This window comes from Gymnogyps californianus, chromosome 7 (assembly GCF_018139145.2).
Source record: "Gymnogyps californianus isolate 813 chromosome 7, ASM1813914v2, whole genome shotgun sequence".
Taxonomy (NCBI): domain Eukaryota; kingdom Metazoa; phylum Chordata; class Aves; order Accipitriformes; family Cathartidae; genus Gymnogyps; species Gymnogyps californianus.
Window position 1 is genome coordinate 397,709 of NC_059477.1, and position 18,768 is coordinate 416,476.

An 18,768-nucleotide genomic window follows, 5' to 3' on the forward strand; every position below is an offset into this window, starting at 1 on the left:
AGGAGCTGTCTCATTCCCTGCTGCCGTGCCTCCAAGTCTGCTGAGCGGAGAGGTCGGTTTGGCTGTTGCTCACTGTAGTCATCCAAGACGCCCAAAGGACAGCCAAATGTGCAAGCAGCAGGAAAAAAGGATGCGGAGTGGTAGCACCTACGTTATTCAGGCAAACCCGGGCGTCTGCAGTGTAATAAGGACAAATTAGTTTAAAGAAAAAACTATATAAAAAAGGGTACTTTCTGCATGCAGAGTTTCAAGAGCTGTAGTAGATGTCAAATGGTTACCGTTCATCCCCTTGGGTTTGCGTAAAGCCAGGCTTTCTGAAAGATGAGTTGAATACTTGGTTCACTTTGCCTTCTGTAGGCAAGCCTTCCTCTTCCTGTAGGTGCCAGCAAACACTTCTGCAGCTGCTTTGTCTCCTGTGGGCCCTGGCTGCATCTCGTAATGCTTTCCTGGGCAGGAAGGGGAGAAGCAGCACGGCCTGTCTGATATCAGACAGTGGCACTGTCTGTCTGGTATCCTGTGTTTCATTCTCCTTCCTCAGTCTCACCGCCTACCCAGTGACTCAGCAGGACATGCTGATAGTAAATACACGGTTTCTTTCAATTTTTTATGAGAAACTTTCCGAAACCAGCAAAATGTATGTGAAAAAAGCATTTCAGTGCCTTGGACTAGTGATGGGTCTGACCTAATTTGCTGCCCTCCCGGGTGTTCGCAGCAGGATGGAGATAATACAGGAAAGGCACTAATGAAAATTCATGAATAAATAAAGCAGAGGCCACGTGGTTGTCCTGCTGTCCCCCAGTGCTACTTCTGTGGATGTTTCTCCCCTGAGAAGGCTGCATGCTACAGAAATCGTGGTGGGGTATTTCTCCCTCTGCCCCCACCATGTTTGTACCCTGTACGTGTTTTACGGGGAGGAGAACTCCTGAAATAAGCTGACCTTTTTCCAAGAGCAAAAGATAACTTTTCCCAGGGAGGAGCCTGCGACCTGGCAGATGAGATGAGCTCCTTGTGGCAACCATAGCTTCTCCATCAGGAGGCTCACGGTGGTTTCTGGGATCTCTCTGTGCCATGAACTGGCAACGCCAAGCACCTGGCTCAGCCGTGGCATTTTGCAGTCCTCGTGGCACGCTTGGTTCAGAAATCGAGGTTCCCCCGAGACATGTTACCTCTTTCTGCCTTGGTTATGAATATAACCTTCCAGCTGCAAAAGTGGCTTTAAGGACAGTGACACACTGGGCCACCTTGAGCATCCTCTGCGTGCCTATCTGAGACTGACCCCTGAAATATCAACCTCTGTGCTGGGGAGGGCTGCTGAGAGGGTGCAGGTGGGAAGACCGAGGACTTCTGAAGAGTGAGAAAGGCCTCGGGCGGAGGAGGAAGAGGTACTTTTACCTTGTGGCAGGGGCTGAGCGTGCCTGCAGCGCTTAAGACATCGCTTGGGAGGACAGGCTTTGTCTCTGGAGTTGCCTTTCGCTGACTTCTCGGTCACCTCCTGAGGGGAACTGCTCCTGCTTCAGATGGCATGTCACTTCTGCGCTTATGCGGCTAACTAGAGATGAGCCTTGGCTCTTCTGCAGAGGGAGGTTTCGTGCCCTTGCTGTAGCTCATCAGAGCCCGGGGATGTTTACCAGGCCTGACGGAGGCATGACCTTGGTGCGAGGACACGAGTCGTACTGCTCCTCTGGGTCTCGGATGGGAAGCTGGGCTTGGAAGTAGGCTCTGCTTTAAATAACCAGGGGATCTGGAAGGGTTGAGAATGCAGATCCCACTTTAAATAGGATGCCTTCCTCATCCCGGGGCAGGAGGAAAGCCTGCGTGCTGGTGTAACGATTAAGCGTGAACAAAAATAATGTAGCTTGTTTTGGAACATAAAAAGCAAATGCTGTATCCATGGTGAAACCTGCCCTGTCCCAGCAGGGGCTGTCATCTTCTCTTCTGACACTGGTTCCTGAGCCTGGTCAGGGTGGCAGGGCTTGGACTGGGTAAAAGCCAAACACTCCCCCGCTGTCGTCTCTGTGCACCATGTACAGGCTACCAGCTTGTCTCCGGGGACTCCTATAAGAGCATGGGGGCAAAGGGCCTGGATATCAACCCCCTGCTTCTGTCCTTGCCACCTCCAAGCCTTGGTCCCAGTAGTGACCCAGGCTCCCCGGACACTTCTGCGTCAGTGCTTTCTGGAGAAGCGGAGCTGGAGGTCGCTTGGTTGGGAGCTGAGCTGTTGGGTGGGGTGAGGGCAGCGAGCCGCCGGGCTGGCTCCCGTGGAGCACCGACTCTGCTGGAGGACATCTTGGCTGACCTTCTGCCTGGCTCGTGTTGTCCCTCAACTTTCTTCCCAGAGGAAAAAGAATACCTTCAGTGGTTCTGCGCTGGCATCTGTCAGGTCACACCACTGTTGCGTTTGCCCCAGGAGACTGTGGTTACCATTTCCCAGGCCCTTTCAGTGGAAAAGGGTATCAGAAAATTTACAAGTGACACTATGTAATTTAAAAAAAAAAAAAAAACCAAAACAACAAACCCCCAAACACACCCAATCTTCTGCTTTTGGATGTACTCTTTGAATTTCTTTAGTGAACTCATCCCACAGCTGTAGGCATATGCTCATTTTTGCTGCTGTTACACAACTGAGGCTAAAATTAACACATCTGTTGTTATTTAACTTCAATTTATACGGTACCCTGTTTTGCCAAAATATTATGTTTCGAGCGGCAACAGCTTTACTGTTATATATCATTGGAGTTCTGGGAATAATATTTAATACTACGTGCTGTTTCTTAATAGCTCATACCAAAGGGGGGACTCGGGGCTTCACTGCAGCTTTGCACGGGGAGGAGCAGATGCCCGGTGCTGAAGGACCCTCCTCTGTTCGTGTGGTGTTACACAGGTTTATTTGATATTTCTGCTTATATTTGATATTTCTGCTCATGGCCAAGTCCTCGAAGTAACGTGGTGTCCTGGAACTGTGAAGCTTGTGTTTTCACCCTCTTTGGTTGTGGAGTCAAACTTAAAATAGTGCGATCTCGGGGCTCAGGGAAGCCTGTAGTGTTATGGCTTTAACCCAGTCCAGCTTCTTTCTGAATACCTAGAAGGGACAAAATGGGGACTTTTAAGGTAGGATATATATATATTTTTAGTCTAAGGAGTCCTTTATGGAAAGCAGTCAGAGAGAGAGAGAGATTTTTTTCCTCTAAGGAGTCCTTTACCAAAAAAACTCAACGTTTTTGAAATGAAGGAAGCTGTACTGAAAAAAAAAGTGCTTGTCTGCTGTGAAAGCAGGATCCTGAGAATTGCCAGGAATAGTATCAAACGCTTGATGTAGGAGGCAAAAAGCTACTGGTTTTTTTTTTAATCTGTTTATATTTGAGATGTTTTGTACTGCGCAGATCAGAGGAAAGAAGAAACACATCCTCGCTAAAAGGAATAATTGTCAAGTTTATAGTATGTAAATTACCCTCAGCTAATGTAAGTGGGTTTTGCTCACCTTTCTTGCGTGCACAAGGTTTCAAAGGCAAGTGTTGTTAAATTACGTGTGGAATGGGCTGGAGGGGGGGACCCAAACCCTTCTGATTTCACAGAAAAATAATTAAACTGGAGCTGCGGTCTGGCTTTGATCTCAGAGGTGCTTGCAAGCTAAATAAAAATAAAAGACTACCTTGGGGACAGTCTGTGCCGTTAATTAACTAGCTAAATTCTGCCTCCACTGTTCTCCAGTGGGTTTCCAGCGGCTTTGGCACTCGGCGTCGCGACTGGAAGTTGCCAAACACAACTTGGCACCTTCCAGCAGCAAAACAACCTCCTGAGGGGTGGGGAGGGATACGTAAAATGGAGGTGTCCGGAGAGCAGGCGGTGAAAAAGGGCCGAAACCGGCTGCTTCGCCGGCTGCTCGCGGCGGGTGGAGGAGGGATCCGGCTCCCCTCCCTGCACCCCTCCGGCGATCTGCGGCTGCCGGCCCGGGTGCCAGTCGCCGTCCCCGGCCGGCAGCGAGGTTGGGCTCCTGCCAAGAAAACAGCTTTTGTGTTTCCTTAAATATTCTGCTGCTATTTGGGGGGAGGGGGAAAAAAAAAAAATAAATGTGAATTGATGTTATTACTAGAATTGGCCAGCTGGCTGAAATGTTTTTTTTTTTTAATTTTCATTAACAAATCCCGCCGGGCGCTGTTTTCCCAATGAAGTAATGAGCGTGTTTTCAGATGAGGGGGCAAATCTCCCCGGCACCGCCGCCGCTGAAATCTGGGCAGGCTCGGGCAGCCAGAAAGGCAGGGCGGGGGTGTCTCATGCAGGCAGCCCTTCAGAGATCATCGAGACGCGATTTGCTTTTCGGCCTCTCATGATTCATCGTTTTTTTTCCCTGAAACCGCAGAAATGTGGGGTGATTGGGGGTGGGGGTAGCTGGCAGTTGGTTATTGGAACATGCAATTAGTTGTTTTAGCATCTGCTTTGATACCACAACGAACGGATTGAGGAAATTTGCCCTTAACATGATTAGATGTTTGTCTCTGTTATTGCCTGGCCCCGCGTCCCGGTGGGGCTGTCCTGCTGGTCCGGGCCGAGCCGGGTGCCCGTGCATTGGTGCTTTATGCAGGAGATGGAAAAATGGATAGCAGCATCAGTCACATACAAACCCTTCAAGACATCCCTGAGCTTTGTAAATAAGTGATAGCTTCTAGGCACGGTTTTATTTCTCGCTTCTTGGGTGCATTGACTGCAGTAATGTATTTTTCTGGGACACGAGGCAGTGAAAGCTATAGCTTCGTTCTCTGTGTCCTCTAGAAACTCAAAACGTGGTGGTTGTTGGCTTTATGGAAAAGTCCCCCTGGCCCAGCAGGCTTGTTCTCATCTTAAGGCGTTGAAATGACTAAGTTACGATCCTGCTTTTGTTTAAATCATCCTGAAAGATTCGCAGTTTCAGAGAAGTTGTCCTCAGTGAGTTGTTTTTAGAGTTGCATTGAGTTCCTTCTTTCTCCTGTTTCTTTTGGGGAGAAAAAGGGTATTTTTTCTTTTCCAGGTTTAAGAATAAGCTAAGGTGAGAGGAGTGGTCTTTGGGGAGCTTGTTCCTCCATTGGCATTCCTGTAGCAGGGTTCCCAGCACATTTCAGGAGAAAAGTTGACTAAAGTCAATGTTGTTTTAAACACCGGAGATAAGATAAAATTTTATAGCGTCTGCAACGGATCTGCAGTAAAAATATTTGTGACATTTTTTTACTTGGTATTGGATGTCAGTGATCAACAGCTGGTTGCCAAATACTGAATTTGGTCTATGGTAGGTACTAGCCTTTTTTACAAGCTGTTAGTAATCGGCTCCTCCTTAGAGCTGCCGCAGATCTGGGTATTTCAGACTCTTTTCAGTCCTTCCCTTGCCTGCCGTGTGCTGTCCGGGCAGGCGTTGAGGCTGCTGCTCGGGCAGGCGGATGCTGATAGCCATGTCAGGTCGCCATTCCCCCTCCTAACCTCGCACATGGCTGCAGCCCGTGTCTTCCTTCCTCTTAGCTTTATCGGCCTGCATATTTTCAGATTAAAACTTGCTTTTTGTTCCCAGTTCTGGAAACTGTAGGTCCTCCCATCACTTGTGGCTAGTCTTCAGAAGAAAATGTCAGCTGCCAAGCCAGGTTCCTGCAGGAGGGCAGGACACGGGGCAAGGATCTCTCACAAAGCTTTTCTCAAAGAGCTACCTGGCCTGAGAAAACAGGGCCTGTGGTGCTGGTGATCTGATCTGCTTGCCCGTTTCTTATTTCTTAACCAACAGCGAGCCGGGTTTGATTTGTTTGGCTAAAAGTTGAGGTGCGGTGTAGCCCCTGGTCTGCCTGCAGCCTGGCCGACCTGCCAGCAAGTTCAAAAGCATCAAGGGTTGAACAAAATATTATGGACTCTGCTATCTTTGGGAAGTGTCCAACACTGAATGTGCGTGCAGGAGCCAGGCTCCATCTCACGTCTTCTCTTCTCCTCTAGGTCTAGAAGAAAAAACGGTTCTTTCCAAAAAAGAAAAAATGAAGCTGAGGAAAGAAAGATGGCTACAGAGTAAGTACTCCTCTGAAACGCGGCGGTACCGCGGGCATCGCAGAGCGTGGCGCTCTCGGATCTCTCTGGACATGGGGTGTGGGTGGCAGTGTTGGGCAGTGCCGGGGGAGGCTGAATGCTTCTCAGAAACCTTCACATCTGCTCCGCAGCACATGGGGTAAAAGTCCCAGGTATTGTTTCTCAGTGTTTAGCACTGAGATTGAGTCGTTGCCCCAAACCTACTTTTGATCCTCCTCCACGTGTAATATAAGTGACTACATAAAACCTTTATTTATCCAGATACGACACTGTGCCCATGTAGGCTTAGAATGTTTCTCTTAGCTTTTAAAGCTCTGGTACAGATATAACTAGCTGTGTAGTGGAGCTCCTCCTCCCTGAGGAGCTCTGGGGACGGTAGGACAGCCTGGAGCTGAGCCCCACGCAGCCACCAGCTAATCCCAAGGCTCTGTGGTGAAAGCCTGCAGTGAGCCCTCCTGCCCTTCAGTAAGGGAGGTCTCTGGACGCTGCTGGTTGTGTTACTGCTCCTTCCCACATGCCACAGGTCAGTGAAGCCACTTACCAGACAGTCTGGCCTTTCTCGAGGCTGTGAAATACAAACTAAACAAAACCAGCCCATGGCAGAAATGCTTCTGTTTCCTCTGGGAAGCATCTGTATTTTTACTTCGAGTATCTCAGCACAGTAAGAGACGATGCGATGCGCTGTGCTACCCTGTGTAGCAGAGGGATTCCTCTTGCCACCTGGAGCTGTTCTTGGGACAGGCTTTTCCCTTAACACCTTCCTGCCCAACAGAGTTGCTGACAGACTGTGTTCGGGGCTGAGGGATGTGGCTTTCTGCCGCACCATATGCTCTCCGCTCCTGAGCTCTGAGCTCAAGTCCATCAACCTGTGATTTCACCAGTCGCAGTGAAGGTGTCTCGGGCTCCTCTTACAGAAAAAGCTGATAATTTAACGCCATGAGCGTGAAGGAAACCTCCTCCCTATCACCAACCAACAACTTCCAAGTGCCTTTGACATCCGCAACCCTTGGTGTCCCTGTTGGGCACAAAGCATAGACGGCTGTGCTAGTCCTAATGTCTGGCCTGCCGGCTGCAATTTCGGTGCTCCTGAGGGTCTCTCCTTGTCTGATGCTGTTGTGGGAACAGAGGAGGGGACTGCTGGAGCACGGCTGAGCTTTCCCTCCCCTGATACCAGGAGTAGTACCAGGTGCCATGGAGGAAGGCATGTCCTCAGCAGCATTTTGTGACAGAATCCACAGTAAAAGGGGTACAGGAACAGAGGGCACGCTCCTGCAGTTAGGTGACAGCACTGCTTCCATAGTCAAGGTCAGCCACTTTGGAAAAGCCCAGGAGCAGGATCCCTACACTCCTGCCTTTGTAGCATCAGTCTTTCTGAAGATCACGTATGTTATTTTGGCCCTGCCCTGGCCTCTTTCCTCCTCTCTTGGCTCTGAAATTACTAAGCTGAGGGAATACAAATGAAATGCAGAGGCTTTGCTTTGAGGAGAACACCAAGATAGAAAACTTCAGGCCAAATTATCTCTGTCTTAGAAGATACTAGGTATTAGAAGTGCTTTACAGATACAGAAGCACCTAAATTGCTGGCTCTCGACTCCCCCACTAAACTTGTGGCCAGTTGGCAAATACCAGCATTCCCTAGCAAATGCTTTGCTAAGGGTAGCAAGTACCCCAGGGATTTCTGTAAGGAAAGTCAGCAAGTGTTAGTACCAGGTGTGCAGCTTGTTATTGAGAAAAAGGGAATAGCTGGAAAGAGCCTATATAAACATCAACAAAGAAACTGATATTATTAGCTGATGGAGTGAAATGAACTGGTATTTCCAGAGATGGAGATTTTTAAATGAAACTTAGCATTCTAACATTGTGACCGTAAAGACCTGCAGTCAACTGCAACGCATTGATTTTTATCTGATGCAGATAACTCTGCCAAGTCTTTGCCCCCCAAAAGAGAACCCAACTTGGACTACTGAAGTTGTTGTTATTACAGCTCTGTTTTCCTAAATCTTCCCTAGAGTTTGTTGTTTCTTCTTGTCCCAGAGCTGCTTTTGTGACACTGGATGCCAAGACCCTGGGAACTAAAGTTCACTCTAGTAGTGCAAATGCAAAACTTGGAGATTTCATCCATTCCAATAAATCATCTCAGGAGAGACTAGAGAGGGAAAAAAATTATGCAATGCTTCAGACATTAGAAGTATGCACATTTAAAAATACATATATCGCATGGCTCCTCAGACGGACAAGACTTCATAGGAAAAGAATTTGGGATGTTTGCGCAGAATCAGGTGTCTGAAAATTTTGAGCACATACTGTTTATGAAAGCACTGAAGTAGTCAGCTTCGTAAAGCCAGACCAAAAAAAGAAGTGATGCAGAACAGAAAGCTGTGTTCTTGGCAGGGATTGCTGTGAGGAGAAGCATTTACAATCCAGATCTGTCACAAACATCCATGTACAGCAAAATTGCAGTTCATGAAAAACTGTTGCTCTTCGACTCGGCTGAGTTGGGGAGCGAAGAAGACAAAGATATTAAAGGAGCCAGCGGCTAGCCAGTGAATTTGAGTTGTGCTGTCTTGAATGCAGGCAGCAGGATTAGACCCAGAATTGCTGGTGGCATCTTGCCTGCGGTCTGTAGAGTGGGACTGGCTGCTTTTGTGTTCCCACCAAAAATACTTGCACTGATTTAGTCCTCCTTCTGCGGCCGTGCTGCCTTGGAAGCCGTTGGCCTCCCTGTGTCGCCAGCCTGGCCCCATGGCTGCTGGCACTGCGCTCCGTCGTGTCCAGACAAGGAGTTTCTAGCTCAGCGCTGAGGCAATAAGCAGAAGCCTGCTCTCCCACTGCCGCCTCTGCTGGGTGCACGTGGAGGAGTCGGAGTCCTCCATCACGCACCCCGCAGCGCTGGTACCCCTCGTGGGTGTCAAGGCAATGCAGCAGGTTTCCAGGCCCGGTGATCACCTGGCAGAAGGAAAAGGAGCTCGTGGATCCTGCTGAGCTCTAGCTCTTTCGGGTGGCATCGTCAAGGGACTTCTGGGACAGGTTGGGGCATCTTGGAGCTCAGCTGGAGGCTTGTAGCAGTGCTGGGCTTTTGTGGGCTGTCCTAGAAGAAAGAGAACGTGTTCTGCTGGGGCTTGCCTTGGAGGCTGCTGGCTCTGTAAGGCTTGGGCAGCTGTGGGACCTATTTCTACAGCAGGGAGCCTCGAGGACTGAAGCAGAAGCCTGCGGCTTTCAATGCCCACCTCCCATGGCCAAGAAGGGAGACTGCCGTAACATTTGTAGAGCCTTATGTGCCCACAGCCTTGCTCAGAGCTGCTGCAGGGAGACTGGTAAACATGGTCTCGAGGAAAAGCCAGCTGCCTCTGTGTCTGCCACTTGGTGCAGTGCTTTTCTAAGGTCCCAGTTTATCCAGCAACTGACTGCTTGAGCTCCACCATTAGTCATGAAGGTGAGACCTTGACTTGCTCCAGACTAAGTAAACAACTGAAATTAAGTCCATCTTTGCAGCCTGTGCTAGGAGGCCACTGTTTTGTCCCAACAGCAAAGCAGAGATGGGGCTGTGACTGCTTTAATGCCACATATGGAACTGACTGTATCTGGTTTGTCCCTTCCCCTCTTGTTTCTCTCTCCTAATTCCATGCAAGGTCAGCGTGGTTTTTTCCACCCCAGGACTCCTGTGCCGCTTTGCTGTGAGCAATGAACAGCGCAAGGGAGGGAAACAGTTCAGACAAAATCAGTCTGGGGATTTCACTTCCGATTGCAAATGTCAGTAGAGATGTATATAGTTATAAGCAAACACAGCAAGGGAGGGAACTACCCAGCTGCATTATTTTCAGTCTTTCCCTCGTTTAAATCACTTGTGGCCTGTTGTTCCTGTAGATGGTGAAGCAGCCTATGAATTTCTTAGCTCAAGGGTTATCTCTTGCGAACGCTCCCCCTTCCTCCAGTAATGTCTTGTTTCTGATTCAGAAATAGAAAGTGTGAAGCTAGCCAAGCAGAAGCAAAAAGCCGAAGCAAAGCGGAAAGCAACACCCGTGGTGGGAGACATGCAGCCGTTGATGGAAGCCCTACCTGAGCTCTCCGACCTGACCACGGGTGGCAGGGGCAGGAAGCCACCCAAGAGGTATGTGCCATTTAGGGCTGGGCTGTGTATTTCCCTTCTTCCTGCGGGATGAAGTGCCCTTCAGCTCAGCTTGTGGCTACAGGCAATGCAAGCTCGGTGCCAGTGGCCAGGAAAACAGGGCCTCGTTCTCAACTCCATTTCACCCCTTTCCATGCTTCACTCGCCGCAAGAAAAAAGCTTAAATGTGTCTTCTGAATCCACAGCTAAGAGGAGAACTGTGTTGCTCGGGTGAGGCTTGGCATGAGAAGACAGGCTGGGAGCAACCAGATGTCCTGGGATTTGCGGGAGTGACACACAAGTGTCCAGAGCATAATGCTGCTGAGCTCACCTGAGAATCTAGACTTGAAATGTTGCAGCCTGCCTTTCTGTCCTTCCAGACCTCCAGGCTTTCTCCTGAGGCAGTTCAAGCCCTTTCAGTAGAGCTTTACGCTCTGGCCAGACTCTTTGTTCGCCCCGTCGGCTTGCAATGTGACTTTGGACAAGAACAGAAAGAAGGTGTTTCCGTTCCCTTTATTGTACTGAAAGAGAAGGGCTATTTCTGATCCTCTGACACCCATATGGCAACCATCCCAGCCAGCCGTAGGGTGGGCTCTGGTTGCCCTTATTTTTTCTCCTTTTTAACCATCTGGTCAGTGTTGCAGCTGCTTTTGCATCCCCCAGTGCAGAATAAAAGTGCTCTGCGTGCTGCACAAACACTTGTCCCTCCTCTCCAGTTGCTCAGTAGGGGTTGGAACTAGAAACTTGTTGTGACCGTAATAAGAAAGCATTTGGATTAGAGAACAGCCAAGGCGGCGGCTGTCTGGCAAAGCACCCTCTTCTTTGGTTGCAGATCAAGGCTGGAGATACCGTGAACCCTTTTGTGACTTGCTGGGTGCCCCAGAAATAAACTCTGACCCAGGTGGGACACCCACCTACAGAGCATGGCTGAGTTGGCAGTTCCCTGTGCCACTCCTCAGACAAACAGCAGCTATGAACCTTGCATCTAAGCATGGGAAAATATTTCCGTCCTTAACTTGGCTTCTAATTCTTTGAATAGCATTTTTTTTTCTTTTTTTTTTATGCAGCCATTCAGTCAGCCTGCTCTCTCTTTCAGTGGGAATGAACAGCAAAAGTACACGCAGAGTTTCAAGTCTCGCAGAGCACTGAGGGTTGGTTGGATGGAGTTCTGGGCCGGGGCTAAGCCTGAGCCTGAATCGGTGGCTTTGCCCTCTTTCTGTGATGATGTGCCACAACCACATTGCGGCATCTGACTCCAGGTTGTGTTCAGGAGTCATTCCCCCTCATCGTTTTCCCCTCAGCCCCCTTGGTGGCTGAGCCCCAGCTATCCAGGAGAGTGGCTTGCAGAAAGAACGTATAGGGGAGGGAGAACAGGTAGGGTGCTTCCTCTGGGGATTGCTTTCCCGGGTGGCTGCATAGTCTGGTACAAATACACGGTGTCGCTGCAGTCTGCAGTTCTGGACCAGCTCAAAAGACAGAGTAGAACTGGAAAAGGCTCAGAGACGGCTGACAAGGATGATGGTGGAGGATCTGGCACAGCTTCTGTGCAAGGGGTGACTAAGTGAGCTGGGGAGTCCTCAGCCTGGACAGGAGATAGAGGCAAAGAGGCTTGGGAATGTAATAGTCTATAAAATCAACCGTGATGTGGTTAGGAAGTAGTTCACCTTCTCTTCCAGTATGAGAAATAAAGGACATCAAACATAGCTAACGAGTAGCCGGTTCAGTGCAAGCAGGAGGCTCGCTGCTCTGCACAGCTCCTTCCTGCAGGATGTTATGGCTGAGGGAAGCCTGTGGGTTTAGGTGAGACCTGACAAATCCAATGAGGAGAGCTCCTTGGAAGGGTTCCTGCATGTATGTAAACTGCAGCTGGCACAAGGTCTCTGAGCTGCAAATGCTGGAGAGGATGTGGCTATACGCTTGCCTTCGTCTTAACCCTCTCTGGCCATCTGCTGCAGGCTGCTTCAAGGCAGAACACTGGCCAAAATGGTCCTTCCAGCTCCTGCAATCGCTCTTCTCTTCTGTAGTCCGCTTCATGGCAGAGGATGTGTGGCACACAGGGAAGCGTTCGGTGGTCTTGCACGAATCTCCAGCCTGACACCCTCAGAGAAGCGCTGTCAGCTCCCTCCCTCTCCAAACCCAGACCTCCTGTGCGAGCGTGGCAGCCCTTCTCTCCTTCTGGAAGCCTGAGCTCATACACAGAAGCCAGCTCTGTTTTCACTTTGGCTGCAAGGCTCTGGTGTCTAGAAAGCCCAGTGGGCCTGTGGCACAGCAGGATAGAGAAGCTCAGCCCTGGCTGAGAATTTCGGGATTGGGCAGCACCGCCTGCAGTCGGCACAGCGGAGGTGGGAGCTTGGCATGGACGGATGTCACCCAGATCGCCTGTGACATGCCAACCAAAAAGCGGTCCCCCTTGGTACTGGCATGGAGGAGCTACGGTGCTTTTCTTCCCCTTGCTGGCTTGTGGCTTCCTGGACTGCATGAGGATGTGTGCGCATAAGTGTTTGAAATAATCAGAGGAGGCTGTTATAGGATTTGAATCATTACATAAATGAAGGGTAATACTCTGGTGATTTGTCAGCATTATTAATAAAAGATTAGATTCTCCAGGAATTTGATCTCCTGCTGGGTAAAAGAGCATTACAGTGAGGTTTTTATTCTGTTTTATAATGAATGAAGGCAATGAAGTGTAATGAAACAGGGCTACTAACATGGTCCAAGTGAGCAGGCAGCATGCTGGTGGTTTGGTGGGGGAAATTCAGGCAGCAGCCTTTCGAACCTGGCAGCCCAGTGGGACAGAGCTGTTGAGTGGAACTGAAAAGCCTTCAGAAGCACCGAGCCCTTTAAAATAGCGGGGTGGCTGAAGGCAAAAGTGGGCTTGCCCAGCCTGAAGCAGCCCCGCGCCCTCGTGGTGTGCTGCAGAGGAAGCTGTCCCGAGAGGCACAGCCTCTGGGGCACGCGGGCCTCGCGCCCGGGACGTACTCTAGAAAGGCTTTCCTTTAAGCGTCGTCACCCTCTGCGCAGCTACTCATCTTTGAAGGGACTGCCGTGGCGACTTGGTGGCACGCTTGGCAAGCCCCTGCTCTGGTGACCGTGGGTTGCCGTCCAACTTGAGAAGGGATTTCTCTGCGCTTCTGTGAGCGATGCAGGCAAACCGGGACAAGAAATTGTTCCTGTGCCGAGCCGTTAACGGGCATGAAGAGAGCAGAGATGCTTCCTGCTCTTTCTGCACCTTGCAGTACCAGCGGACGCAGCAGCGTGACAGGAGCTGCTCGAACCCCTGTAGGTGTTTGTCTGCTCTTGCTGATCGCCATTCCTCGTGAGCTCTCAGACCTGTTGTGTAACACCAGCAGTGCCGGGGTGACCTCGAGAGGGACTGAAGGGTACAGGAGCAGCGCACAGGCATTGATCTGCCTGGCTGCCCTTTCCTGCACAGGCTCTGTGCTGCGAAGGCTGGCTGACATCATACATCCACGCTGTTTGGGTTTGTCTGGGTTGGCAGGGAGCTTTGGTGCTGGGGCACGCTGTGCTGGGCTGAGGGTAAATCAGATGTGATCGGGGCGGTGGTGAGAGCAGCCCTCGGCAGCTTGGGTCCACCAGGATCCCCCGTGAGGAAAAATAAAATGGGCCAGGAGGGAGAGAGGGAGAGATGAGGAAAAAGAGCAGGGGCTGATCATGATGATGAAAGTGAGGGGGGTGAAGGAGTATGGGGCAAGGGAGGAGGAAAGGAAGAATGGGGAAAAAAAATGCAGAATAAAAGGGTGGAGGGTAGCGGGTCAGAGGGGGAAATAGGGAGAGGAGGTCACTGTAACCCTGCCAGCAAAAGACCAGATCCTCCTGTCTTGAAGAGAAGGTGAGGGACTGTCATGTTTCCTAAACTTGAGAAAGCTGAAGGGCTCTGGGGCGGATCAGGTGGGGGAGGCCCTGGCCCCCAGCACCCACCGGTAAGGGAAGATTCCTCCTTGAGCCCTGCCCCAACAGAGGGGTGGGAGGCAGACCCTCTTCCCGCCTTGGGCTGTGTGCTGGGGCTCAGCCCCAGGGCGAGTCGGAGGGGAGCTGCTTTGCGGAGGCAGCCCCTCTTCCCCACTTGCTTCTCCTGTTTACCTCTGTACCTGTGTAATCCTGAAGAACGGAAGTTTCTTCTCCTTTCCTTAATGTCCAGTTCTACCAGCAACTCCCCTTGTGCGCTTCAAGTCCCAAAAGCAGTCGCTGCCCTTCCTGCCTGTCCCTTGCTTGGGCTCAGCGCTTAGCTTTGTGGTAAATCTCTGCCGCTGCTTGGCATCGGGCACCATGTGCTTCCAGCACCCTGTGCAGGATGGGATTACACCTCTGGTCTCCTTGGACTTTGCCCAGGAATAAGAAATGGGTGCAGAGGGTGCAGATCTATGCTGGCCGCTGTGCCTCAGCTGCACATAGTGCACCATCCCGCGTTCCCATGAGTCCATCTTCTTGCAACTTCACGGGTTCTCAAAACCTCTGTTTGGTGGCAAAAGCTGAAGCTCTGTTGTTGTGCCCTCTCTTTAGCTAATCTGTTCGCAGCTGACTTAAACTGGCAAGCCTTTGCCGAGGGTACGTGTTCACAGGGAGAAAGGAATATTGCCATTCTTTATCTTAAAATATAAGTGACACCTTATACCCCAGCGGTCCCGCTGGAGGATCCAGAGCAGGGCTGGCAGTTCCCTCTTCTTGCTGAGTAACTGTGGCTCTGTCTATAACTGATGTCTGCCGATGCTGGAGCTCTGCAGCGTTAGCAAGGAACATGAGATGTGCAGAGGTGACACGTGCCTGGTGGTGAGGGGAAGTTCGATGGGATCTTTTCTCTAAGCAACAGTATCGATTTGACCTGGAGGTTAGTGATAAGCCGAAAGTGATCTGGGCATGGACAGCTAATGACCAGTTCTAGAACTAAGTGATCCGATTTTTCCTTTGTGCATTTACCTCCTGCCCATTCAGTCCTGACTCCTAAGCTGTTGTCAGTCTGTGGCGGAAGAAGTTTGCATCTCCATTACTGGCTGGTTATGGAAATAATTGCCTTTCAGGACAATTTCCATACAGGACGATTACCTATACTTTCTGGGAAGGCAGATGCAGAATCCCTGGACTCTTTCCATCTCCACAGCAATTGCTCAAGTACCGCTCCTCTGTAACACTCACTCACTCGTTTTGTTTCTTCTCTCCACAGCCACGTAAAAGCAAAGGCAGAACCGGCAGACTTCTGTCTGATGAAACAAGCTCAGAAACACCGGCTCTTGTAAGTACCCAGTGTCCAGTCCCTGCTGAGCATTACAGAACGGTTGAGACTGGAAGGGACCTCTGGAGGTCATCTGGTCCCACCTCCCTGCTCAAGTAGGGTCGCCTAGAACCGGTTGCCCAGGACCACGTCCACACAGCTTTTGAATATCTCCAAGGATGGAGATCACACCACCTCTCTAGGCAACCAGTTCCAGTGTTTCAGTCTTGCACGCCTAAAGGCCCTAGAAGAGGTGGCAGCTTTGATTTTCCCCTTTACATAGCGCAGGATGTTTGTGGGTGTCCTTCTGTCTTAGTCCCTATCAGACTCGGTCAATTCTAAATGGATTCAGTCTGCTTCCGCTTCTGTCTCGTGTAAAAGCTAAGCGAAGAGAGCACAGGGAACTGCACTTGCTCCTTTAAGAGTTCACTTTCCCTATCTCATTGAAAAGAAAGTGATGGCTTGGGCCTCCTCCTGTGTATGGTCTGTGGGGTTTCAGGACAAACCCACACCAACTCTCATCTTGTTCCTCCTGGCCACAGTTGTCATTTCTGGCTGTACCAAGTGCGTACGTCTGTACTGTGTCCCTCTGTGCGGCACGGACGATGTGGTTATCAACCAGGGGGTGCGTCCCTTGTCTCAGCTTGCTGAGTTGGAGCTGCAACATCCGGCTGTGGCTGATGTCTCTTACGACATCAGGTCCACGTAGCTCTAGCTGATACCCTTCAGGAAAGCCTCCTGCGGTTGTGTAGGTGAGGAGCTCCTGGAACTCTGCATAGCATGGGGAGCTACAGCTGCCCTGTTAGAACACCTCTGGGATGCTAACTTACATGCCGTACGTCCCTTACGAGGACAGCTGTCCATAGGCAGCTGCCAAACCTTTTCTTGTAAAATGAAGCACTAAATGCTTTTGAATAATTCCTGGACTTGGTCTGGCAACTCCTTATTCCTCTGTATAATCTGTTGGATATTTTATAACGCCACCAGGCACCAAGAACTTCATTTCCCCTCAGCACAGCTCTCCTGGGGCTAGGCACTGTGACCTGGCAGTGTTTGCTTTCTGTGAGCCCCGTTTCCAGGACTTCTGTCAGTTCTGAGCTGTTCAAACTGAGGCTGAGGAGAACAGTCAGCCTACAGAGCCCAGCGCTGCTCTCCAGCACACACTGTGAATACCCTTCTCCGTCTGCAGCTGGCCAGTGTCGATGCTGGGATGCCTTTCTTGCTCAGTTCTGCCTTTCTGGATGAGTCCCTCCTTGGCTCATTGCAGAAGCCCAAGGGTCGTGGCCTTGAGTGCCACCAACGAGTGTCTCATTGTGCTGGAACTCACGGCGTGAGGACGGACTTGTATACAGATCTAAATCCAAATAGGCAGCTCCACCACAATCTTCCGTATCAGCAAGCCGGTGATCCCGTGTGCCCCCTTCTTCTCCTCTGCACAAAACTAGACAGATGCACCGAGTAGTGGCACGTATCCTACCATAGTGGTCTGGGAAGTCTGTGCTTCTTGGGAGGGAAAAAGTTTGGAGGAAGGTTTATTTTCCAGGATGTTAGTTAGGAGTGGAAGTTCCCTAAGCCTCACCTTATTGCCCCAACTGCCACAACCCAAGCTTCAGGTTTGGTTTCTCTCTCTGTTCCTCTGGCAGGGGCAGGGCTGGCATTGAAGGGAAGGAGCTAGCTGCATGCTGCAAGCTGCAGAGCACTCTGCTGATCCACAGCAACTTCTGAGAACGTGGAGATGCGCGTCTGGCTGGGCTGTGGAGAGCCTGGCAGCCTGTCTGAGGGAGATGGGGAGGCCGCAATGAATGTGATTTGTGTGAAAACTCACTGGCTTTTTTTACACTCCTGCTCTGTTCTTGTTCCTCCCTGCTAGCTTGCTTTTTAAGACAAGACCATTTCCACAGCAACCAGCTGTGACCGAGCATGCAGAGGTAATTCTGTCATGCTCCTCCCATGGTGTTTAACTAGTGTTGCACATAGGATTACCAAGCCTGTACGTTGAGCAATAAAGAGAGTCAGTAGATGAGCTCTCGAAAGCAGAATCTGCTTTTGTGCTAGTGCCATCTGAAGTAGTTTTCATTCTTAGTGATTTACTAGATACCCACAGTCTCTTCTTCCTGATTTACTAGGGAAAAGCTCTAAAAAAACCATTTCCGAGTGATGCTAGACACTAACATGATTGTTTCTGTCTCTGTGGCATGAGATCAAGTCTGTGGCTCCCATGAAGCTGGCAGCAATTTGAGCTTTGCCCTTGGGTAAATTAGGTTTATTTCTTGCACTGTTTCTTTCTGAGGTTTACGCCCAGGATCATTCTATCCGTACAGAAACCCACTGCTTTATGAGTTTTGTTCTTATCTGCTCAGTTCCTTTGGCATGAGGCACTTCTTAGCATTTGTGTGGTGTTTTTCTTTCCTCAGAGAGGAGGAAGTGGCTCGGTTTCATGAGGTCATCACCAATCCCAGGTACAGAGCCAACCCCTTCATGGCCATCAGCGAGCATCTCTCCAAGAGGCTGAGGCAGGAGGAAGAAGGTAAACCCCTCTAGGTTGTCAGCTGGGACCAAACGTGCACGCTGGAGCTGGTGGGAGGGCTCCGGGCTGCAAAGGAGCACATCGCTAACATGACTTCTCAGCCACTTCAGTCCTTGGAAGCAGTTCGGCGAATTATTAAATCCAACAGTCCTGTTTTCTGTCTGCAGGAATAATGCAGTTCTCTCCTGACAGTGGCCGCTGCTTCTTGGCAAGCAGCCCGCAGAGAGCAGGGTGTTCTGCGAGATCTTTGTGCAGACATTGAGCTCCCTGCGAAGTGTCTTGACACCTTTTCTCTTCTTGTGAGCAGGCACAATTTCTTAAATTGTGCCAGTGGCAACGGATCTGGTTTTTGTCGTTTCCCTCCCCTTTCCGACAACACTGAAAAGAGATTCCCTGCTGCTCTGCTGAGAATGGTTCAAGACCCCAAGCCCTGGAGCCCAGAAGGCTGTTGTAGATCCGTGTAAGGACTGATGCTGCTGTTCAGAGACATTGTTTTATGTGAGAAATTTAGCTTTGGAATAAAAACACTTTCACACAGTACCGAGTTTGGCTCTTGTTTTGGTAAATACCAATTGAAATACGAGCTTATTCCCATCACTAGAAAAATGACTTAAAAGAACGGGGTTTTTCCGTGTGTACGGCGAACCACTAGACTGCTGCTGCAGCGTGCAACAGAAGCCACGTGAAATCATTTGCAGATCACGTCTAACTCCTAGACTTGCCTTCCTCCTACCCTGGAAGCGTGTGCTTTCCGTGGGTGATGCTTATCCCTTTTGGCCTGGGTCGTGTTCCCTGCTTGGCCTGCCCTATCGGAAGCATCCCAAAAAATGTGTCCTGGCTGCAGGCTGTGAGCTTCAGCCGGACATTTACGTGTTTGGG

At 50.3% G+C, this 18,768-nt stretch overlaps 1 protein-coding gene across 4 annotated transcripts in view; it reads left to right on the top strand.

Moving 5' to 3' along the window:
* SLX9 (SLX9 ribosome biogenesis factor) overlaps positions 1–18,426 on the top strand; it is a 57,236-nt gene extending 38,810 nt beyond the window's left edge. Inside the window, exons 2-7 of one of the 4 annotated variants that reach the window (XM_050899738.1) lie at positions 5,944–6,012; positions 9,985–10,138; positions 15,315–15,383; positions 17,777–17,889; positions 18,057–18,188; positions 18,276–18,426. In XM_050899738.1, the coding sequence (XP_050755695.1) occupies positions 5,982–6,012; positions 9,985–10,138; positions 15,315–15,383; positions 17,777–17,889; positions 18,057–18,151 (462 nt within the window). In that variant the 5' untranslated portion in view covers positions 5,944–5,981 and the 3' untranslated portion in view covers positions 18,152–18,188; positions 18,276–18,426. Of the gene's footprint in view, positions 1–5,943; positions 6,013–9,984; positions 10,139–15,314; positions 15,384–17,776 lie in introns of all 4 variants that reach the window. The other 3 variants (XM_050899737.1, XM_050899740.1, XM_050899736.1) reach the window with 3 other exon arrangements.
* Positions 18,427–18,768: the final 342 nt, after the last annotated feature.